We start from the raw sequence: 23,494 nt of genomic DNA, 5'->3' as shown, positions 1-23,494 counted from the left end.
TTGTAGCCATTTAGTGTTACCTATTGTAGTCTTAATCCACTAATTCGATAACTGAAATGAACCATTTGGCGCATTTTTAGTGAATTTTCTGACTAATTTGACTTGCTGATAGTATGAACCATCCAACAATTCTATGCTTCACTTCTGCTGAATGACGTTCTAGTATTTTACAGTTATAACAGATGTGTCTGTGCGTTGCTATTAGTGTTAGCTGTTAGCATAGCAACCCACCCTTTTCTTTCTTTCTTTCTTTCTTTTTTTTTTTTAACTTCCTTCACAGTGTGTCCAAAAGTGGCGGGCAACGCCACAGTTGCTACAGTACCGTGCAAAAGTCTTGAATGATCCCTCGGTTTGCTTCCATTTTGATCTAAAACAGCCAGACTTTCTGGTATGTTTTTTTAAGTGGTCTAGTCTATTTCACTTGTTAAGCTACTTAACACACAGCATAAAAAAGACAGCTAACTCAAGCTACTGTATGAACAATATATATTTTGAAGCACCTTATTACAAGCAACCTGTATCAAATCACATCCATTTTTGTAGTTGAAAAAGGTAAAAAAAAAAAAAATAGCACCATTTGAGATGCATAAAATAGCATATTTGCACCGCTCAGTTCCCAAATACCTATTAGCCAAAAAATTTGGCATATCTCGGCATAGTGTGTTGTGTGTAGTAATAATAATAATAATACTCTAAGGAAACTGGACAAGCTGAGGTCAAAAGAGCAGGGTTAGGAGAGGAGCAGATGGCAAGAGAGGTACAACAAGTATCTACATTTCTATCAGTAAAACATGGTTTGAGACTGTATTTCAACCAGTGGTGTTGGAGATGGTGTTAAAAATGAAAAAGTGTTGAATCCATTAAAGGACGAGTTTAATACACCATTGAATACCGTCAGGAAAGCATATGATCGGCATCCGCTTCATTTTTCAGTGTGACAATGATCACAAACACACTATTACAGTAAAGCATATCTGGGACACACAATGGGACTGACCTCCTGAGAGAAGACTGTTTTTGACTCATATGTATTTCCATTTAGGTTTTCACACGCACGTCAAACTTTTATACTGTGTTAAACCCATTTATCTACCACAACCTCCTCCTACTTCTACAAGTCCTAATCCAACTGGTCAGTGTAATGACAAGTTAAGATAACTACAGCGGGAGAAGACAATTATAAAGAAAAGCAGAACAAAAAGACACCAAACAACTGCACGGAGTCACTCAATACACCTCAACACAAGGGTTGACAATGATGACCACATGATACCACGCTTTTTTTTGAAAAGCAATTTAATTCAGTTTAACATTCCCCTTGGGTTATTTTGTGGAAAACTAAAGTCTGACCACAGCTTCACAGAGTTCCAGATATAAAAAAACAAAAAAAATGATAAAATAACAGATAAAGCCCCAAAATACAGTAACATGTAGCACTGCAAAAGCACTTTGTGAGGCTTTTTCAGAATATGTTGTTATCCTTATGTAATTGTGAGGGTTTGGTGGTTGTGCTTGGATTACAGTACCTGTGTTAAATGGGCCCAATTGCTGCTCATGTTTTCCGCTTCTTCTTAAATCTGGGCAGAGTGAAGCACACAGATGGCTTTTGCCGCTACTTTGAAGTACAAAATGGAAGGAAATGTTTTAAAGTGGTTGCATTTCCAAACATAATGGCATTAAAAGAGGACACAAAATGAACTTTACCAACATAATTACAAAATCCAATGTGTCTTCTGTGTAAAAGTATTTTTTTTATAAATAAGCTGTTTTTTTTCTGCACACATTATTCCATTTTGAAAGCTTATCGACCTTAAAAAAATCCCTTTTTTTGGCACTTTTTATTGCTGGATAACCATTGACAATAAAAAAAAAGACAAGGGGCTAGCCATACTTTTTATCAAAACATTTGAAAGTGTATAAAAAGCCACCATATATATATATAAAAAATAAATATATACAAAACAGTCAATCCATCAGATACTCCTTGAATGTAAGTTTTTGACATCTGTTTCTATAGAACTGGAAAACATTTCTAGGGGATTTTCTCTTAAAAGTCAAATTCAAACATGTTTCTTCACACCTCAAGCACCGGGACAGGATATTAGAAATGCATGGGATGCACTCAGAATGGGATTGTGTCAGAAAGGAACAGAGATATGAGAGATGGCAGCAGTGCTAACATAATTGTGTGTATTCTCTTCCTACAGATTTATACAAAGAAAAGGTATAAAAAAAGAGTTGGAAAAAAAAAAAAAACAACAGCCGAGACCAGAATCTTAAAGAAAAGAAGAAACTGCAGATTGTGATTCTTGTCACCTCTCCGGGGTTGTTTGAAAATATACAAAAGGAATAAAACACAGCGAGGAAAATGGAAAAAAAAAGAGGCAAGACCAAAAATAAGAGCAGGAAATAAAAGCAACGAATTGGCTTTCGTGGGGGAACAACAATGATGTAATAAAAATGTGCTGCCGGTGTATCTTTGCAGGTCTCAGTTCCAGCGAGCCCCTTAGAAAGAAATCGCAGATGTTTGCTCAGAACTATAGAAGAAATCGGTGAGGGTAAATCTAACTATTCAACAACAAAGGCAGTGCCTATATTCCATCTTGTGGTCAGACTTAATAACTTTGGGTCACGGTGTTTGGCTTTCTTTCTTCTCCTTGTAGTCTTTTTGCTTCAGCCCCCCTGCCCCTTTCCTCTATCCCCTGTAGCCCTTTACCAGGGGCCCTTGACAGATGGGCCCTTGGGGCTGTATTCTACTGCATGGCTCATACAGTCTGCGGGATTACAGCGGCCATCTTTTCCTTTGGAACCCTGTTGTCCAGGAGGGCCTGGGATCCCAGGGACACCCTGCTGGCCAACGGGACCAGGGGATCCCATCTTACCATAGCCTGGGGGGCCTGGAACACCTTCAGCATGAAAGGAAAAACAGAATATATTCATCATGTCAACACCTCACAGGCTGCTATACAAGCTGAGAAAAGCACATAACTGCCCAGGAGCACAAAACACCCCCGATTTTACCCTGTCTCCTTAAAAAATGTAGATCGGTTTACTAAAGATATTTTTAAAGGTACTTTAAACTGGTTTATAGAAAAACAACAAATTGACAGTACTGTAAAAAGAAGTGCCAGCGAGACAGCATTAGAGTGGCATCAGCTTTGTCAGTAATAGCAAAAACATGAGTTCCTAAATGCAACGCTATCCCCCTTTAAAGATTTATTGGACGTATAATATTAGAATATAAAATCCATAAGTACAACACTTCCAAAATAAAAAAACGTGGATACAAGACGAATGAATTTAATCATCAGTAACGTCATCAAATATCATCTGCACGCCATATCAGAAAAATGTATAAAACAAGCACACAACACGAAGCATCATCTCGAACAGATGACGTTATTTCCGTGCCCGTTGTCGGGGGAACTTGAATTAAACATGAACGGATATTAAACTCCCACTTTGATCACTTCATGAGTAGCACGGCATCTTTTTCAGCCCACGCTCAACGTCCTGCTCCATGTAATGTGAGCACAGATGCTAATTTGCTAATTTACACCATGCTAAGTGAACTCCATCATGATTAGGGATTCTCAGATGCGAATTTGGCTTGAAAGAATCAGACTGGTGATTTTAATTAAGGCCATTTAAGAACGATGAAAAATTACCTCATCGTGCTGGCAATTTACTAATCAACAGCAAGTTCTAAGGAATTAGCAGCCTTTATGGTATTTCAGCCAGTAGAATAAACATAAAGCGTGCGCAGATGGAAATGCCGTCACACAACGTGAGCAAAGGAAGAAAGAAATCTAATGAGGCAAATAGCTGCCACTGAACTATACGATGAATGATGAATGAGTGGGGTACAGTACCCGGTGCTCCAGGAGGGCCTACATCTCCCATCTCTCCAACACCCTTGTCTCCTTTTTCTCCAGCCGGTCCTCGTGGTCCTAGGGCAAGAAAGTAACACATGACCACATGGCAACAAAGCTGCTTACTGTCTGCTTATGATAACGTGACATTACTGTCACCCTCACCTGGGAGTCCTTGTCCTCCTGGCCGGCCTTGTCGGCCAATCTGTCCTGGAAGACCGGGGGCACCTGGGGTTCCGGGACTACCTGGAGTTCCATCTTTCCCTGGAGGCCCAGGCCGACCCGGGGACGCCACCATCTCTACTGGCATCTGCATGCGAGACATGTAATAGGCCATTCTCTCTGGGGAGAAGAAGAAAACATTGTGAATAAAAGAAGTCCACAGAGGAAGGAGCAGCTGTTTCCCAAAGGACAAATAGAGCCATTCTTGAAACACAGATATGCATCTCGTGAGATAATACTACTCTAGTGTACAAAGTGGGTTTTTTGCCCACTAAATATTCACACAAAGTGCATTTGCACATGTCCTTACCGTCAAAGATCTTAATGACCTGTTGGCGAATGAAGTTCTTGACTTCATCGTAATTGACAACAGCCTGTTTAAGAAGACAGACAGAGAGGAGGAAAAAACCCAAAACAAAAACCAGACGAGCACACATTAATCAAGGTAGATAATTAAAAAATTCATTATTTACAAGAACAGATGGAGCTAGCGAGCGCCTGTGGCCAGTCTCCTCATTTTTCTCACAACCAGCCTGGTTATAGCATGATTTGGAGCTGATTAAATGTTGGAGGAAAAACAAAAAAATCAAACCAAAAACAAAAGGCTGGCGGGTCAAAAGTGCAATGAAGCTGCATCTCACGTTATTTCCTGGCGATCCTGGAAGACCAGGGGGGCCGGGGGCACCTGCTGACCCTGGACTTCCCCTTTCCCCTCTGGGGCCGACTGGGCCAATCATGGGCTGTGCATCCTTGGAACTATATGCTCCTCCACCAGGGAGCCCTGGCCTACCTCTTTCTCCTGGAGGACCCCTCTGGCCAGGAGCCCCTGCCTCACCCTGAGACACAGAGACAAATAAAGGTTATGCACGCCTTTTTACACCTTTATTTAATATTCACTATGTTGATGTGCATGATGGATGTTCTATAACTGTACTGTCCTTTTATTTTACAAAGAGTAATGTGATAAGGACTGTTACCAACTTAATAGCATCAAAATATGCAGAACTGTGTGATCTTATCACGATGGAGCCATTAATTTTATTTTATTTTTATTTTCACTCTTCAAACCCAACCTTCCAAAGGAGTGTTTCCTTTCCTGTTAAGTACCTGGAAGTTAGGCAAAGTTAAGCCATTCACGAGAGTGGAGCTTATATGACGAGAGTCTTGACAGGTTCACTGTACTTACAATGTAACATATGGAAATATTGTTTGTTTTGCCCCAGAAATACCAAGAAATTACGTGGTACTCAAATATTACTTGTGAAGTACTTAAAATTATTTACATATTAAAATTTACTTACAATATAATTATTTCTTGTGTCCTCTAAAAACCTGACTTGTTACCCTTTATTCCAGTGTACTTACCTAATATCATTTCCTAACATTGTAATTTCAAAATAAAATACATTGAAAATCCATTTAAAAACACAGGAAATACACCCTTAGTTGCAGGCCTTACTGTAACGTGTTACTTGCTATCTATATACAGCATTCATTAAGAATATAACGATCCATCCATTCGCTTCAGCTTATCCTTTTCAGGGGCGCGGGGTGCGCTGGAGCCTACCCCAGCTGTCATTGGGCGAGAGGCAGGGTACACCCTGGACAGGTTGCCAGTCTGTCTCAGGGCTAACAGACAGAGACAGACAACATTCGCGCTCACATTCACAACTACAGGCAATTTAGATTGATCAATTAACCTATTCCCACTAACTGCATGTCTTTGGACTGTGGGAGGAAGCCGGAGTACCCAGGGAAAACCCATGCAAACGCCAAACAGAAAGACCACAGCCTGATGGTGGAATTGAACTCAGGACCTCCTTTCTGTGCGGCAACAGTGCTAACCACCGTTCCACTGTGCTGCTGAATATAACTATTTCGCCAATTTAGGAAGCCTACTGTACAAATACAGACAATATTAATACCTGCATTAAGCCCTATAAGACGGCTTTTGACTACATCTATATCACTTTCCACACTGTGGTGCTCAGCATTCAGGTTGTGTAAATACACTCAAAAACAGGCCCGCTACATTAGCGACAGTGATTTATCGAGGACAAAGCAGCCCATAATGGACGTCTAATGTTTACACATCAGCGACAGACAGGCGGCTCTTGAAACAGAGAGGAGCGAGAAGAATAGAAGAGTCCGTTCTTGTCTTTCTCCTCTGCTCTCCTTTTCTGTGCGGCTAAAAACCCTGACAATGCCGTCCTGTCAGCGTGACAAATAGCCTCATCTAGCATCTCCCCTCATGCTTAATAGCATTATCCCAGCGGCAGAAGAATAACTTTATCACTGTACCCACCTACTGTAAAGCCTGCGTCTCAGGCTACATCCAACAGGCTCAGTACTGCAGCTACAGAAGGTTAGCGGGCAGCCATCTGCCAGTTTGGAGAAGGGTAAAGTGAGGGGAGAAGGAATGAGAGTTTTAGCAGAGGGGTCGGAGGGTTAGTGATCTGATGACTGTGTTAAGTGCGAGTGCTGACTGAGCAGAAATGTGGGAGGGGGGCAGCGAGCATGTTCAGCACTGTAGTGTGCCGGTATTAGTCTCCGTGGGCTAAAGGGAAGAGGAAAAGGGTGGATCTCACTGCGTTCAGATGGTCCGCAGAGGGGACGGATGGCTGAGCTTCACCTTGAGGAGGCACACACACACAAACACACACATTTCTAGAATACTGCACTGAAGAGTCACCTCTTACCTTTTGCCCTGACTGCCCATTGTCCCCTGGCACACCTGCCACTCCCTGTCAAAACAAAACAAATCAGAAAAACAAGTATCGATCAAGGAAAGAAATATGCGCAACATAATCTGTCAGTCTGCCTCCATTATACTTTAAAAAGAGGGCCAACACCACACCCAGACATTACTCACATCTTTTCCAGGAGAACCATCGCTTCCTGGCTCACCCTGCAAGACAAAGTCAAAGCAAGGGAAAAAAAAAACAATTTAAGTGAGAAAAATTGGCAGTCGGAATTATGTTTAATTAAATGTAGATAGGGTCATTTTAGAAAAGTACCAACCATAGGCCCCGAGTGCCCCGGTGGCCCCGGAGATCCTGGCATCCCTGGGAGACCCCTCTCTCCATCCTGGCCCTTATCTCCTTTTATACCCTAGTTAACCAGGGAGAAAAATGGAGAAGATTCTCTTCCATTATTTGCATTTTTGGCAGCAGGACAGAATTTCAATAGCGCCTCATTTCCACTTCCCTCACGCAGGCATACGCCAACAATACAGACCCACCAACACATAACGTTCCCACTTTCTACTGACGCATTAATTAACAGTTGTGGAAAATAAGATACTACTCTACTTTATGTTTTTTGCTTCTCTTTTCTGGCCTCTGCAGTTATTTTCCACGATCACAGTCAGTGTAAATATTACTCGCTTTGCTCACTTGTTTATATTTGTCTGACTATACTGTCGACCCATTCTCCTCTATGGGGTTGTTAAAGATGCATTTATTCACATTCAGTCATTCAGCTCTTGTTTAACTAAATAGTTATCATGATATTTGAGAGATTCTCTCTCTTACCACTCCTGATGGGCCTGGAGGTCCTGGAGGTCCAGCTGGACCTGTAGAGCCCTGATGAGGAAAGCAAATAGATTTGTGACGTCTAGCTTGTTAACACACTGAAATATTGCAACATGATGAATGTATATGTTTGAAATGGAAGTGAACTTACAAGGTGGCCCGGAGGTCCAGGTCTCCCCTGAGGTCCTGGCGTACCTGGATCACCCTGGAAAGGCCACAAACTGACTGTGATGTATGCCAACTCGCGCTTTCAGCTTCCATGCATAGATTACTGATGTGCTTTATAATCAAGTTGAAGCAAAGATGTAAAGCGAGATAGTCACCTCATGTCCCGGTCTGCCAGATGGCCCGGGTGGACCTGTGGGTCCGGCTTCACCCTGCAGGGATAAGAAACTTATAAATATAAACTAAAGGAAGCACGATAAGAATGCAGGACTCTGATTTTGGGAGATTCAAAAGAATAAGTTAGCAAAGCTACAAAAAACTCCCCAAAAAACAGACTTTCATTGTAATGATCAGCTTGATAAAAACAATTTGGTTTCATGCAGAAGAAAGACGGTGTAAATGTGACTAGTTAAAAAGGCAGACACGGTAAAGCAGCGAGTCGCTGGCTAACCTTCTGTCCGGGAAAGCCAACGTGGCCGGTTTTCCCTTTGAATCCCTGAGGAGAGACATCAAAGAGAATGAGATTGGTACAGTATAAAAATTCACAAAGTCAAAGCAGCCAAAAGAAGAGACAGGCATGTCTTTGAAAATCCTGAACACCTGCTCTTGGGTAGAACACAAACTGTGATATGGCGAGAGAGGAATAATAAAAAAAAAGGAGAACTGGAGGGAGACAGACAGCTAGTCATGTCTCCAGTGGAGCGAAGCTGCGCTGCTATACAAGACAGAAAGTTAGGGAGATCTTAGAGCTATGAAGGTAAGAGGTTTTAGATTTGGTTACATTACGAGTAACATCTACAACCTTAACAAGAGTCGGTAAAGACTGCACATGTAAGTGCTGTTCCAACATGAGGGGAAGCAAAATATCGCGAGTCATGCTGTCAGTTAATTTGCATAGGGCAAACCCAGAGCAACTTTTAAAAAAGTCAAGGAATAACATCCTCGCACCTGTCTTGAAAACCTTTTTCTGCGCTTGAATTCATTTTAATTTCAAAGTGAGTCCCAACATCAGGAGTGAAAACAGTGCAGCCGTGTTTGACGTTCTGTGTCTCCATAAAGAACGTTAGGTCGGCTTTAAAGGTACAACAAAATGATTAGTCATGCAGGCTGATACTTGTTTACTTTTTGCACTAAGCCATGGCAATGTACACGCCCTGGTCACTTTATTAGGTACATCTGTTCCAATCACATGATAGAAACTCAGTGCATTTAAAGTTCAAACCGAGCACGACTGAACGTGGTGCAGTTATTGGTGCCGGACAGGCTAGCCCTGCGCATTTCAAAAACTGCTGATTTTCTTGGATTTTCACCCACACAACCATCTCTAGCGTTTACAGAGAAAATAATCAGTGAGCGGCAAAAATGCTTGGTTGATGCCAGAGGTCAGAGATGAACGGTCAGAGAGCGTGATTGGAAGGCAACAGTAACGAGAAGAAAAAAACAAAACAAAACAAAAAACTTGTTACAACCAAGGCTTGCAGGAGGACATCTCTGAAAGCACAACACTTCAACCACTGAAGCAGATCGGCTACACTGGCTGCCACTCCTGTCAGCTAAGAACAGGAAACCGAGTCTATAATTCACACAGGCTCACCAAATTTGGACAACAGAAGAAGACAGTCATGACATTTGTTTGTTAGGGTCAAAATGTGGCAAAAACAAAATGAAAGCATTGATCCATCCTGTCTTATAACGGTGGTTCAGTGGTGGGAGATATTTTCTTGGTAAACTCCAGAGCTCTTAGTACCCCAACTGAGCATCTTTTAAACACCACAGCCTGAGTATTGTTGATCACATCTATCCTTTAAAGACCACAGTGTGCCTACTGTATCTTCTGATGGCTGCAATAAGCAGCCATCAGAAGCTTTGAGCTTTGCTAATCACAAACCTCAAATCACCTCAAACATGACAATGAGTTCACTGTAGTCAAATGGCATCCGCAGTCACCAGATCTGAATCCAACACAACACCTTTGGAATGACAAATCTGCAGCAAATGTGTGATGCTGTATTGTCGTGTACGTTTAAAGTGTCTGCCAAATGGACTGGATCACCCAAAACATGCTGAAGAAATAATTCGATTAATTTCTGATGTTAACGTTGAGAGGAAAAAGGCATTTACATTTACAGCATCACTTAATGAGCACTTGTGCACTTAGATATTGCTGCTGACACAGCTTAGTTGACGACTTTAACTCACTAAATCACCTACTGCTAATTTGCTAATTTGCTAATTAGCAGTAGCCTATTGAACTTTTCTCTCTCCGTTGTCCTTTAAGGGGGAACGCTGCACACGCTGTCTGGTACCTGCTAAGCACACTGAGAGGACTTGTGACGTGATGTGAACTGAATTAAGGAAACAATATTCCAGGTAGTTTTGGGATATAGTCAGTTCGAGTACGGACAAAATAAAACATACCGTGGAAAATGCACATGTGTGGAAAAAAGACATAAAACACAACCATTAACTTCAAGCGGTGTTACCAGGATGGATATTCTATCTGTATAAAAATGAATCTCAAGGTAACATTTTATAGTAAATAGTAAATTGAAGGGTTTTTTAATGTTAAACAATATAATTGTAATCCAATTACAATCCATGAAAGAGTGCACCAGTAAGGAGGGCAATTCATGAATAACTGATGTGTCATAAATTACAATCTTTTTTATTAAAAAATTAAAGCCACATAAATGTGAACATTAATAATGAGCCAGCCTTAATTCTCTGCACAGTTACATAAAAGATTTCATTCAACTGTTTCAGTGTTTTAAATCTGAACAACCAAGTTCAAGTTGATGCAAGATTTTATTAATAATAACATGATTTTTGTACAATATGAAAAGATACTGTTCATTCTGATTAGAGGAGGGAATACTCACGGGCATTCCCCGGGGTCCTGCTGGGCCTGGAGGTCCTGTTTCTCCCTGATGAGAAAAAAATAAAAAGAGCCAGTGCCAAAGATCAGCTATTACAGCCACATCTTTACTCATCACTGCTTTTTTTTTTTCATTATATACTGTGTGTTTGTGTGTACGTTGCATGTGTGGGCAGACCACCCATCTGATTCATGCATGTGACCTACCCGCAGTCCTGGCTTCCCATCTTTTCCATCAATTCCGTCAATGCCACGGGGGCCCTTTTAATATTGCAAGATAAGAGAGGACAGATAAGTACTCATAACAGCATACAGTTCACAGGTAGGTCAGAAGGGGTCATACTTAGATTATACAGTGCAAAAAATAAAAAATAAATAATGCACATACCATCAACCCTGGCGACCCGGTTGAACCGGGTGGTCCACTTGGTCCTTGAGGGCCTTGAGTGCCGTCGTTGCCCTAAAAGTAGAGATTTTCAGTCCAATTTGAAGTGCGAACAAAAACTGAAACAGCTAAATGTGTGTTTTGTACTCACTTTTTCCCCTTTGAGCCCTTGAAGTCCTTCCCTTCCAGTTTTGCCGGCAGGACCTGGTGGTCCCTAAATTCATACACAGTGATACAGAAAGTCTCAACAGTAACATCAAGAACAAATGGCTGCTTTAGTGGACTGAAAGCATTTACATACAGGTGGTCCTGGGAAGCCTGGTTGTCCTTGGAAGCCCTTAAAATATAAAGAGAAACACACTGGTAATCGGTAGTACTGGATCTGTTTGTTAGGTCTATGTGTCTTTGTGTTTTATAGTGCATACCTGATCCCCCTTAGCACCAGCAGGCCCTGCTGGTCCACTGTCTCCTTTAATGCCCTACAGACGCACAATGTTCACCCAGTTATTAAACTTAGAAATCATAAATGAAAAAGCCGGATCCTAAATATTGACAAGCTAAATTTACAATGAAATGCTGACCGGCAATCCAGCTTGTCCTTGATATCCAGGGTTACCAGGAGGCCCCTGCAAAAGGAAGGAAAGTTTTAGCCCAAATATATCCAACACAAGCATCCAGGACAGTGTTGATGCAATCCCTTACTGATTCTCCTGTTAGGCCAGCAGTTCCTGGGCTTCCACGTTCGCCCTTGAGTCCCTGATAAATAAATAAAGGCAGAAAATTAGTGTCTGCTGACATGTCAGTATCACCCCCCAGCTGTCAGGATGATGTCAGTGCTACCGTTTCTTCATAATCAAGCAGGCAGAGTGACCTACAGGCAGTCCAGGAGGGCCCATGGTTCCTGGGTAGCCAGGCGTCCCTGAAGGACCCTAAAGTAGAGATCACAGAATCAATCAAATATGGACAGCACTTATTTTTTCTCCATGCTATAATGTGAGAATGATTGTGTGATACTTGCCTGATCACCCTTCATTCCCGGGAGGCCATCTGACCCTCGCTCACCCTGTTGACCCTGAATGTGACAGGAGGGAAGAAGGATTAGAAAATGAAGAAGAGGATGTGATATGTACGTCTGCGAGAGAGGCTCCCCTGGCAGAAATAAAAGTGACAGGGTAAGTCAATATCAAAGAGTGGAAAAGGCTAACTAGCTTGGATCACATCCCCATGAGACTCCCTATTTGATTTTGTCCTCGGCTCTATACCTCCATGAGGCTTTAGCTCTGAGGTGGTGACACCCGGGAGAAAATCATTATGAATACATATATAAAGGGATTTCTATGGAACTTTGTAAAATTTACTCAACATATTATCCAGACACTTGCCTTGAAATCCCATCCTCCATGTTTCAGGTGGAAATTTGAACTTACATAAGCTTTTAGACACCAGCTGTAGCACATTAAAAAAACAAACAAATAGCTGACACCAGCAACAATAAAATGACATGTTATGAACAACAGGAAATCATAGAAAAGCTATATTTCGTTATCTGTTGACATTTGAAATCAAAGTATTTCTTGGTCGTTTTATTCTCTATTAGTACAGGTTTACATGACTCGCAATAATCTATTCAAAATAATTGCATTCAGACCGATATACTAGCCGATATTAGCGATTTGCTAATATCAACATCAACATTTTTAAAGACTGACAAATAAAAATTAAAAAGTAAAGACGAACTAAACACTCTTCAACCATGGTATTAGTTATGATGTTGCGTATTTTGTCCACCAGAGGTTACTCTCCACCTTCCCTGTATGTATGGTTGGAACGTCACAAACACAACAACCAGCTGATGCCAGTTGAGCATAAAGGAGTAATCCACAACTTGTGTGACAGAAAAACAAGATTATTTTGAAAATTCATGTTATTTTTGCAAGAACTCATAAATAACTAAGAATACCAAATCTCAGTGAAAACTGTTAATTTTTACGTCTGAGAGGGAAAAAATATCAGCCGATATATCGATTTGAAATGATCAAATATCGGTATTGATCTTAAAAACCATTTATCAATTGGGCTCTAAAAATAACCCATATTTATCTTATAGCTTGTGCAGCCCACTAAGCTCATTTTCCATCAGAAACAAGCTCTATTAGTATTTCTTTCTTTAAGCTAACTTTCTTTTGATTGGCTACCCTATATGTGGGGTCGAGCTGTGGGGTCGAGCTGTGGGGTCAAGCTGCATGCCTAAGACGACCGCCTCTTTGACATCACACAGATCCAACGGAAGACTCCAGAGTCTCAAGTCTGTACTTTTGCTTCAGTGCGATTAATGAATACACACTGCTCTCATTGCTTACTGTACATTTAATATGAGAGAACTCATGATCGGTTATTACACAGTGTCTGACAGTTCGACAGCAGGGATTTCCTTTACCTTGGCAAAATAGACAGTTTGTAAAGCAAATGGTCAGAAATGAGAGAAAACTACCTCACGATTAGGCAACTGCCTGATTACCTTTAGTTTATACTCTGATCGTGCTTACCGCTGTTCATAATCTACACCTGCAAAAGCCTACATCGAGCCAAGACGAAACCCTGTGATTGGTTTCCCGTCATTGTCAGGAACTTCTTAACTCCTGAATAAGCAGCGTTTTCAACAGCAGGGTAACACCACTCTCCCTCCCTCTCACAAACAACACAAACAGACACACTGCTGCACACAGCAGAGGCTAACACCTGCTATAAAGCGATACTACACCACAAATGGACTCCATGCAGTGCTCACACGGCTCACTCATTTAGCATCTCTATTCTCCTAAAGCAATAAATCTGTATGAGGAGAAAAGGGGAAGGGGAGGGCTGCGTCCGCACAGCAGTGCAACTCTCCATCACTTAGATGGGGGAATAATTGAACAACTGGAGAGAGAGAGAGAGAGAGAGAGAGAACCAAATCGTTTCCTCATCTGACATAACTTTCATTAAAGAGCCACAAAGAAAAGATGGCGCAAGACGGAATAAACAAGGGTGGCTTTGATTTAAAAGTGGGAGGATCCACAATTCAGAGGAAAAGACCAATACGTAAACAAATAGAAAATTGGTTCGCAGCTTTAGAACAGTGTTGGGAAGCAGCTCGACTGCATTGATTCAAATGTTGTACTTAAGTACAGTTTTGAGGTACTTGTACTCCTACTCCTCCACTTTTGCACAGAAGCTGTAATCAATTTTACCTTTATTAAGGAGCGAACATTATATGTACATTTTGTAAAGGTATGATGTGAACTTTCCTGCAAAATGTTATCCCGTTTAAGTTGGGCCAAGCATCAGCTCTAGTAAAACTGTTATGCAATTTGATCCATAACCTTTTGAGCATTCCGTCAAACAAACAGACAAAACAAATCCATTGCATAACCTCTTATTGCAAATAAGAGAGAGGGTACTTAGGCCTTCGGACATTTATCAGATTTGTGCGAGTCGTTTGAAATTACAAGTAATTCTCCTTCTGAACTTGTCAACTGGAAAGGGAAATAAAATAACAGCTTAAAGGCAAAACATAAAACTGTAGTGTTGATCTGATTTTACAGAAAAAAGCAAAGGATTAAGAAAATAAAAAAGCTCTCTTCTTTTCCTCCTCTTAATTCCCCCTTATATATATATATATATATATATATATATATATATATATATATATATATATATATACACACGCACACACACACACACACACACTCACTCACACACACACACACACACACTCACTGGCCACTTTTTAGGTATACCTGCTCAACTGCTCATTAGTGCATTTATTTGCCAAGAAAAGTCTTTAAAATCATTTTAATTATTCTTCACTGTATAGTGATACTGAAGCAAAGTGCATGAACCAAACCAAACAACTGTGCATTTGCCAAAACTGCCGGCGTAGTCAAGATGATCTGCTGAAGCTCAAACTCATCAGAATGCGCAAGAAATATCAGTTAAGTGACTTTGGGTGCCCGGCTGTTTCTGACTATTTTAGAAACTGCTCATCTGCTTGGGCTTTCCCACACAACCGTTTACAGAGAGTGATCCAAAAAAGAGAAAATATCCAGAGAGTGGCAGCTCTCTGTGAGAAAATGCCTTGGCGATGCCAGAGGTCAGAGAAGAAATGCCAGATTGCTTTGGGAGATGGCAGAACGGAAATAGTCACTCAAATAACCACTCATTACACCCAAAGTATGCAGAAGAGTATCACGTCAAACCTTGAAGCAGAAGACTGCACCAGGTGCCACGTCTTTTAGCCAAAGCTACATTTAGCATGGGCTCAGCAAAATTGGACAATAGATGATTGGAAAAAATGCTAAATGGCCTGATGAGTCTGCTGCAAGTGTCATAATGGTGTGGGAGATGTTTTCTTAGCACACAGTATTCCCATCTTCTGATGACTCCTTCTAGCAGGATAATGCTCCAATTTCTTTCACTTATCCAATTCAGAGTTGCAGAGGAGGGCTAGAGGCTATCTTAGTTGTCATAGGGTGAACGGTAGGACATGTCACCAGTCTGTTGCAGAGCTCACAAAGAAAAACAGACAACCATTCACATCCAGGTCCAACTTAGAATGGCCACTTAACCTGCCTCACTAACTGCATGTCTTTAAACCGTGGGAGAAAACCCACACAGACACAGAGGGGAACAAACGCCAAACAGATGATGGACTTGAACTCAGGACCTTCTTTCTACGAAGCAATAGTGCTAACCACCGCACCAACATGCTACACGCTACATCGCCCAAAGCTCAAATCATCTCCAACTGGTTTCTTAAACATGAGGACAAGTCCTCTGTGCTCAAATGGCCTTCACAGCAACCACATCTCAATCCAATAAAGACCCTTTGGGATGTAGAGGAATCAAAGATTCACCATGGGTGTGCGGTTGATAAATTTTGCCTTTGCTAAATAAAATGGGAAAATAACTGAAATCTGAGAATTTAAATGAAACTTACAGGTAAACCAGGTGGGCCCTGAGAACCTGGAAATCCAGGAGGTCCCTGCAGATAGAAAATAATGAAAGGAACACTTTAAAACACCCGAGACATAAAAGTAACAAGAATACACACAGGAAAAAAAAAACAAATTACCCCTTTCGTTTAAGCTGGTTTCAATTTGTTCCTGACAATTAGGTGAATGCTGCACTAGGCATGCCAACAGAGAGCTCTAGTGTCGGTTTGTGTGAGTCAGCCTTTCAGAGTTTAGTGTTATGGCACCCAGTGCGCAACATTTTCACTGGGGCCAGCAGGGGGCTCTGTGATTTCATGGAAAGTGGAAGGAATAAACCTCCACCAAGTCACTTCAATTGCAAGCTTTGAGACAAAAACCCAACGGTGCTGTCCTACAATAATCATAACAAGAAAAAAGTTTTTTTTTTCCCACTCACAGAAGTACTGGCAAACTAATGTAAGGCAGTGATTAAAATGCACTTTATAGTTTTTGAACATTTTTCTGTTGATAACAGAATTTTCAGAGTGGTAAGTTGGAGAAAGATGTCATCAAAGTAGTGGAAAACTTTTCTTAGTATCTTAAAATGGGAGATGCAGGGTCATACATATGAAAGATTAAGATTCCAGAGTAAGAGCCCACTGTTACAGCTTCCTAGTGTTATGATTTTTATTAAAGAAAACCAGCCAGAACTCAGTAGGTTCACCCTGCTGCAAATCAACTTCTGATGAAACTGAACTAAAGCTGAACTGTAGCTAAAACCCTTACCATGTTTCCAGGCATTCCCGCTTGGCCTCTTTCTCCAGATGGACCCTGAAGTAAAAATGAAGAATAAAGATCTCTGTAAAGTAATTTGCATATACATACTACAACAAAAACAGATCGGCAAAGAAAAACATAAGAAAATTATATTATGCACATGAAGACACTCTGACTCACTGGATCTCCTTTTGTTCCCGGTGATCCAGACATTCCTGGGATTCCAGGTGTTCCCACACAAGGCTGATCGCCCTGTGAGATGAAGAAATAAAATACCAGGAAGTGAGCACGCAAGTCTCTGTCATTGTAAACACACAGGCACTGACTTCAACTAACCCTTGGTTGTGTTGCCTGCTCCGTGTGCAGTCTCTCCAAACACTGCGAGCAGACAGGGCGACAGCTTATCAGACCAATGCCTTACTGTCACACTGAGAGCCAACCACATTAAGCCATGCACAGTAGAATTTAATGCAAAACGACATTGCCATTTTGCATTTAGCAAACAAATTGCAGCTGGTCTATTATTTCCTATGATTCTGAATCTGGAGAATCACAGAGTACATGCGAGCCTCACCAAGTCACAGCTGTCCAAGGGAGTTACGCCAGGCCTGCCCTGGTCTCCCTTTTCTCCCTTGGCACCAACCATCCCCGGCACCCCTGGCAACCCTTGGGAACATCCCCCTTCGCAGTCATCCTGTGTCACACACAATGAAACAAGCACACATGTGTATACCCAAACACGCCGTGCCATTCCCATTCCATGAAGGTTTTAATGATAAACTTACATCCTGACTTCCCGGGGAGTCTCGAGGCAGCTCCTTTGGTCCGATGTAAGGCTGCAGAATAGGCATGGAGATGGAAATTCCATGAATGTGATTTTAAACATTAAACTTAAAAATGACCACCCACATTACAGCCACCGACTCTGCTCTGGCTTATTTGAGAGAAAACAAAAATACTTTATGCTCTCCAAGCACAGTTCAAGCACAATGTTGTAACTAAGCCAAGTTACTTTAACAATTAAATAATGTCATAATACCATTATTTCTTAATAATGCAAGAGTACAATGCAAAATCCCTTTGGTAAGGTATAGTAGCATTTATCGTATAGACAGTCTGTACAATGAATGTCTATTGTTTAGACGTTTATTGTACAGACTTGTACTGGAAATTGAACGCAGTACCCTGGTACCAGTTGAGTATCGCATTTTAATTCTGCCAGAAAAAACAGACCCACATAGGAGGGTCATTCTCATACAAAAAAAGATTGGTTTGTCAAAGTAAGAAAGTTGCAAACATTTACTAATAATGTCTAAGCTGGCAGATTGCGGTTAGGCAAGTCAACATTTTGCTGCGGTAAAGGTTTAGCTTAAGACACAAACTTTCCGGCGGCAACTGTGTCTGCTAGCCAACCAAACATAGTCTTGTTGTCACTGTCATTTTCTAGTATTTGTCTTGCTATTTTGCTGAACAAATACGATTTCACAGAGTTGTTGAAATTCCACACTTGATGGGGTACACTTCACTTTATCACCGAGGGCTGCTTTATCACCCAAAGCTGCAGAAACCTGGTACAAACTGTCACAACCTTTGCAAGCAATATGTCTGTGTATGACTATCTCATTCCGCACAATGTCACAACAAAACAAATTACCGAGGCTCCAGAACTGAAGGCATTTCAAGCGAGAGACACATCCAAGCTGAGAACTAAATTTTTGTTCCTATCACAGTACGTGAGCTCAATCATTAGATTCTATAACCTCCAATGGGGGGGTTGGAGCCTTGGAGAGCTTTTTGCTGGGCAAGAGATGGGGGTAAGCCCTGGACAGGTCACTTTAGAACATGCTTGTTTTTGGACTGTGGGAGAAAGCCGGGATGAAGCCGGGATGCAATATTAAAAAAAGAGACACAGAGAGAGAGAACAAAAACTCTTTTTTTAAATTTCTATTAAATCAAGTCCAAAAGAGAAAAACTTCAAACTCAGAGAGATAAACAAATGCCACAACAGAGTGACAATCTCCAGTTATTATAAATCCTGAAACACAACTGCTCATTACACACACCCATCGCATCTACTGTGAAAGGCGGTCAGCACCCTATCAAAGCAGTGGGACCCTTTCCACTGAGTGAGTCTGTCAATAGCACCTGGCCTGGTTTCAAAGTCATTACAAACCCATTTGACATTGTTCAAACTGGAGCTAATAGCTGTGAAGGCTATTTTATGCCGCACGCTATTGGTAATTATTTGAGCTAAAACGAGGCCTTGTGCATTAACAGACTAGCTCAAAAGAAAGTTCTCTATAATTTTTGCATGTATAATTTTACGTCAGTTATAGGAATAATGTTTACTTCTGCCACGCTGCAAAGGCATGTGCCAAATTGCAAATTTGGACAAATGTGTTGTGCAAAGGTAAGGGCGTGGAGGACAGAGTTCAAACTTTTCCACTGGAGGCTTATGCTACAACTCTTCCCTCCCCGATTTCCAAGCAGACTGTGACTGCGTGTATGCACAGGTGCTTTATGTGCTCGTATTCAACACTTGTCTGCAGTTTCCATAAGATCATTTTTTTAAAAAGTAGGACATTTCTTTTCTTCACTGAACTACTTGTTGAAATACTGCATTGAAGGTTAAGTTGCCCTTGAGAGCTGGCTGGAGATCATCATCGATGTTCCTAAAATTAAATTAAGTTATAAACAGACTTGAAAGAAAGCAATACTGACAGCATATGCAGAAGAATCAGAAAGCGCAGATTAGTTTGCAACACCTTATTTCACCACTTTGTCTTTGTCCTTGCACTTACTGTCATGAGAAAAGAAATTACCTTCAGAGATTTTCAAACACACCTGAGGCTAGAAAAGGAACAGCCTAGCACTCAGTCAGTCATCTTGAAGCATGCACGCATACACAGTGGGGGAAATAATTATTTCCTCCCCTGCTGCTTTTATATTTGCTCGCTTACAAAGAAATAAACAGTCTCTTATTCTTGTGGTAGTTTCATTTTCATGGAGACAGACGGAATATAAACCAAAAATCTAGAAAATGAAATAAGTATTTGATCCCCAACAACCCAGTCACAATTCTGGCTCCCACAGATTGATTGTAGATTACAATGAATCAATCAGCCAATCAGTTACAGAGACTCCAGATTTCAGCATATTATATTTATAAAGTACACCTGTCCATAAAATCAATGTGATCCGTTTAATTTACAATTCTTCATAAATAGAAGAAATATAAAATAACAGTCAATAGCCCTGGGTCTAGAGCTCCTTGGGGTGTGGATGGTCATGAGAAAGGTGGTGGATCACTCCAAAACTACACGGGAGGAGCATGTTAGTAATCTGAATCCAGATGGGACCACAGTGACCAAGAACACCGTTTAGTAACACACTTTGCTGTAATGGACTGAAATCTTGCAGCACAAGCACAAGTCTTCCCTCAAGCAGAACACTGAAGATGGGTCTTCTACCATCACAATGACCCAAAACAAACCACAGAAGCAACAAAGAAGTGGCTGAAGAAGAAGCAGGTTAAGGTCATGGAGTGGCCTAGACAGTCTCCAGACCTCAATGCTAGAGAAAGTCTGTGGAGGGAGCTGAAGCTTCAAGTTACCAAACAGCAGCCAAGAAACTAAGGATTTTGAGGGTCTCCATAAAGAGGAGTGGACCAAAAAACACCTGGTGACCAACTACAAGAAATGTCTTTGGTCTTCCTTGGGGATCGAATACTTATTTCATTCAGTGACATGCAAATCAGTGTATAACTTTTATTTAATGTGTTTTTATGGATTTTCCGTTTATATTCCGTCTCTCCAGTAAAATGAAACTAGCAAAAAATTACAAGATTATAATTCCTTTGTAAGTGAGCAAACTTGTGAATTCAGCAAGTGCTCAAATAATTCTTTTCTCCACTTTGTACTGTACGAGCCAGATACCTACATGCCACCTTTTAATTTTGTCCAACAAAAAAACAAACTTCCTTCCTCTCGCATCAGCAGTTTCAAATTAAAAGCAGAAAAGCAGGATTTGTGCTTCAAATACAGGATTTAACAAAAGTAAACACAGCACATTTTGGGGCAGAGTATATAAACCACTTTAATCATGATGTAATAAAGTTTGTGCAAAACTAAAAGTTTAGAAAATAAACTCATGAGTCTTCCCTTTTTGGGAATATCTTATATATAATTCCACTTCCTGCCATATGTATTTATTTCGTGCTTTTGCATCATTTATACACAAGGCCCCAGATCTCAAATCAGCAGATAAGAGCCGCCTCTCCTCCTTTTTCTCTATTATTACTTACGATGTTTCCAGGCAAACCCGGTTTCCCCGGTAGCCCGTCGTTTCCAGGGATACCCTGAAAGAAGGAACTGAGGTTGAACTAGTTTGTTGCCAATCGAGGGCTAGCCACTCCCATCGGCACCAATGGTAAAGGCAGAGTCAAAGGGGCAGTGCCAAAATGACGAAACCTCTTCCCTCTCCGGCCATGTCTTATGAAACTTGGAAAAAAAAAAAAATCTCGGAACACTACTGAATTAAAAAAAAACAAAAAACAAATGCACTCTTTTCAAAGACATGATATCTCCAACCCAGTCACTTCTAAAGTTTCTTACGCCTTTGACTCTTGCAGCACAGATCAGAGCATCACTTTATTTGAAGGTCTGTTTAAATGAAAAGAAAAAAGAAAAAAAACTTCACAAATGAGCCAAATTCATACTTTGAGTAAGCTTTGCATCATTTGGTGCATTTAAAGCCAGACCTTCAAATAACTGTTCATGTCTTGACTGACATTCAGAAAGCTTGCTCAGTTGCTTCCCACATGGGTTAAAGCTCGAAGCACCAGATGGGTTAGTGCGTTTTTGAAGTTTAAACTTGATTTGATCCTTAACCTGCTTGTGTCCAAGCTACTGCACACATACTTTATATAATGGCAGTTCATTTCCTACATGCATAATATGGATTTAATTCACCCATGAAAATGCGAAGCACGTTAAAGCCTTATTTATGAACCCAAATTGCCCAAGCTCAAAGCCTACATAAGTAGCTTCTTTTTTTTCAATTCAGCATAATGAAGCAGCTTCTGAATTGAAGCAAAGACATAACCCCTCCCCCCTGACCATCTTACTTGCACTCTCGCTTATACCTGAGGTCCTTGGCTTCCAATAACTCCCTCTGGCCCAGGGGGTCCAGGTGGGCCAGGAGGCCCTGGGGGACCCTGCAACATATGAAGGGAGGACCACAAATTACTACATCATAGTCTGACAGTGAAACCCCCCAAAAAAGGAGACGAGTGCTGCGATTTTCCAAACAAAGTTTGCAAGGTAACAACAGACACACAGCGTTCACACAAAGCCTAAGCTGTCATACAGGACGGCTCGGCTGACAGATCAGACCTGAGGCCCGGGCTGCCACGTGTTTATTGGAGTTCCTGGAGCTCCCTGCAAGGCAAGAATAGTCAAAATCAGAGATGCACCTTTGCTCGCAGGATATACAGAAAGCACACAGTGTGATGTTAAGAATTACACAACAAATGTCAAACTACAGAAAACTGTGGAAGAGCAAAAAAAAAAAAAAGAGAGAGAGAAAAAGAAATTAAAAAAACTCAGCAGTTTCTTTTTTCTCAACATGTTACCTTTGGACTCGCACCAAATCATCTGACCTTAAAACATACACTGAGCAGCAATGCTCTCTCTACTTTAGATGAATTTGCCCGTCCACATGTGGGGATTCCAGCGTGGGTGTACTTACAGGTCCGCCTACGCCCGTGTGCGGCATTAGGCAGCCGCACTCTCCAGGTTCACCCTGAAATATACATAAAAAAGACCCCAAAAAGCAGATCTTTAAAAAAAGAATCAAACAGTAAAGTGAAACTGGGCACGATTTTAAGCACAGGCTGCAAAAACAAGCCCTCATTCAAGATTAAAACTGCTCTTGTTACAGGAAGAAAGCCAGAACTCTTTCAGCTTCCGTGGCGCTTTTGTTCCGTTTTGTTAAATCTTGATGTGTTACAAAGACACTTGTAACTGGCAGGGATTTAAAGTTGTTGGGGTTTTTTTATTATTCATACTGTGTCAGGAATATAAAGTGCAGCAATACACAAAATTGCCCAAAAAGCTTTAACTTTTGCATATATACAATGAACATGCAATTGTACAATTACACAAATACAGCTAACATATAAGAGGAAACCACATAATATCTCTTCATATGCATCTGTTCTCACTATAGTCCAACCAAAATCATTTTTTTCAGAGTATGCATGAGCCACAGAGTCTTAATAAATCCACAGAATAAAGGCTAAGTTACCTCTTGCACATTTTTTTTGTTTTCGGATTTTTTTTCAACTTCTTATTCTTTCTTAACTTTATTCTTCTTTTCACCTCAGCCCTCACAAACAACTCTGCCCCCACATCTTATACCCCTCCCGACCCTTAAACTCTGCCTCTGCCACGTCTTCATCTCTCCCACCCGCTCGGTGACAGTTTGGACCAGTGGCTCTGATAAATTCAGTAATTAATAGTCTCGCACACGCTCTCTCTTAAGGCCCCCAAAACTCCTCTTGTCTGCCAGCAACAGTACACTTGTCACCTCCACTGCTACTCTATACGTGCCCTGAGGCCGGTGCATGCACGTACATGTGTGTGTGTATGAGTGTGTGTGTGTGTGAGACAGGGGATTGGGCCAGGCTGGTGTGGTAGTGGGGTGTTGAGCCA

General features: G+C 41.2%; 1 protein-coding gene across 4 annotated transcripts in view; it reads right to left on the bottom strand.

Moving 5' to 3' along the window:
- Positions 1 to 1,172: 1,172 nt before the first annotated feature.
- The window catches only part of col16a1 (collagen, type XVI, alpha 1), a 76,504-nt gene continuing 54,182 nt past the window's right edge, over positions 1,173 to 23,494 (bottom strand). For 2 of the 4 annotated variants that reach the window (XM_087835561.1, XM_087835562.1), the window contains 32 exons: positions 22,530 to 22,583; positions 22,175 to 22,219; positions 21,925 to 21,996; positions 21,085 to 21,138; positions 17,567 to 17,617; positions 17,356 to 17,475; positions 17,118 to 17,159; positions 16,962 to 17,033; positions 16,791 to 16,835; positions 16,031 to 16,075; positions 12,071 to 12,124; positions 11,928 to 11,981; positions 11,755 to 11,808; positions 11,634 to 11,678; positions 11,478 to 11,531; positions 11,354 to 11,389; positions 11,204 to 11,266; positions 11,056 to 11,127; positions 10,875 to 10,928; positions 10,672 to 10,716; positions 8,244 to 8,288; positions 7,951 to 8,004; positions 7,779 to 7,832; positions 7,628 to 7,678; positions 7,116 to 7,205; positions 6,967 to 7,002; positions 6,794 to 6,838; positions 4,736 to 4,930; positions 4,405 to 4,468; positions 4,038 to 4,214; positions 3,873 to 3,950; positions 1,174 to 2,906 (listed from right to left, as the gene is read on the bottom strand). In XM_087835561.1, coding sequence (XP_087691687.1) covers positions 2,713 to 2,906; positions 3,873 to 3,950; positions 4,038 to 4,214; positions 4,405 to 4,468; positions 4,736 to 4,930; positions 6,794 to 6,838; positions 6,967 to 7,002; positions 7,116 to 7,205; positions 7,628 to 7,678; positions 7,779 to 7,832; positions 7,951 to 8,004; positions 8,244 to 8,288; positions 10,672 to 10,716; positions 10,875 to 10,928; positions 11,056 to 11,127; positions 11,204 to 11,266; positions 11,354 to 11,389; positions 11,478 to 11,531; positions 11,634 to 11,678; positions 11,755 to 11,808; positions 11,928 to 11,981; positions 12,071 to 12,124; positions 16,031 to 16,075; positions 16,791 to 16,835; positions 16,962 to 17,033; positions 17,118 to 17,159; positions 17,356 to 17,475; positions 17,567 to 17,617; positions 21,085 to 21,138; positions 21,925 to 21,996; positions 22,175 to 22,219; positions 22,530 to 22,583 — 2,214 coding nt within the window. In that variant the 3' untranslated portion in view covers positions 1,174 to 2,712. Of the gene's footprint in view, positions 2,907 to 3,872; positions 3,951 to 4,037; positions 4,215 to 4,404; positions 4,469 to 4,735; positions 4,931 to 6,793; positions 6,839 to 6,966; positions 7,003 to 7,115; positions 7,206 to 7,627; positions 7,679 to 7,778; positions 7,833 to 7,950; positions 8,005 to 8,243; positions 8,289 to 10,671; positions 10,717 to 10,874; positions 10,929 to 11,055; positions 11,128 to 11,203; positions 11,267 to 11,353; positions 11,390 to 11,477; positions 11,532 to 11,633; positions 11,679 to 11,754; positions 11,809 to 11,927; positions 11,982 to 12,070; positions 12,125 to 16,030; positions 16,076 to 16,790; positions 16,836 to 16,961; positions 17,034 to 17,117; positions 17,160 to 17,355; positions 17,476 to 17,566; positions 17,618 to 21,084; positions 21,139 to 21,924; positions 21,997 to 22,174; positions 22,220 to 22,529; positions 22,584 to 23,494 lie in introns of all 4 variants that reach the window. The other 2 variants (XM_087835563.1, XM_087835564.1) reach the window with 2 other exon arrangements.

This window comes from Neolamprologus brichardi, chromosome 22 (assembly GCF_056152115.1).
Source record: "Neolamprologus brichardi isolate AB-2024 chromosome 22, ASM5615211v1, whole genome shotgun sequence".
Taxonomy (NCBI): Eukaryota; Metazoa; Chordata; class Actinopteri; order Cichliformes; family Cichlidae; genus Neolamprologus; species Neolamprologus brichardi.
The sequence above is the reverse complement of the archived record's forward strand: the minus strand, read 5'-3'. Positions and strand labels throughout refer to the sequence as shown.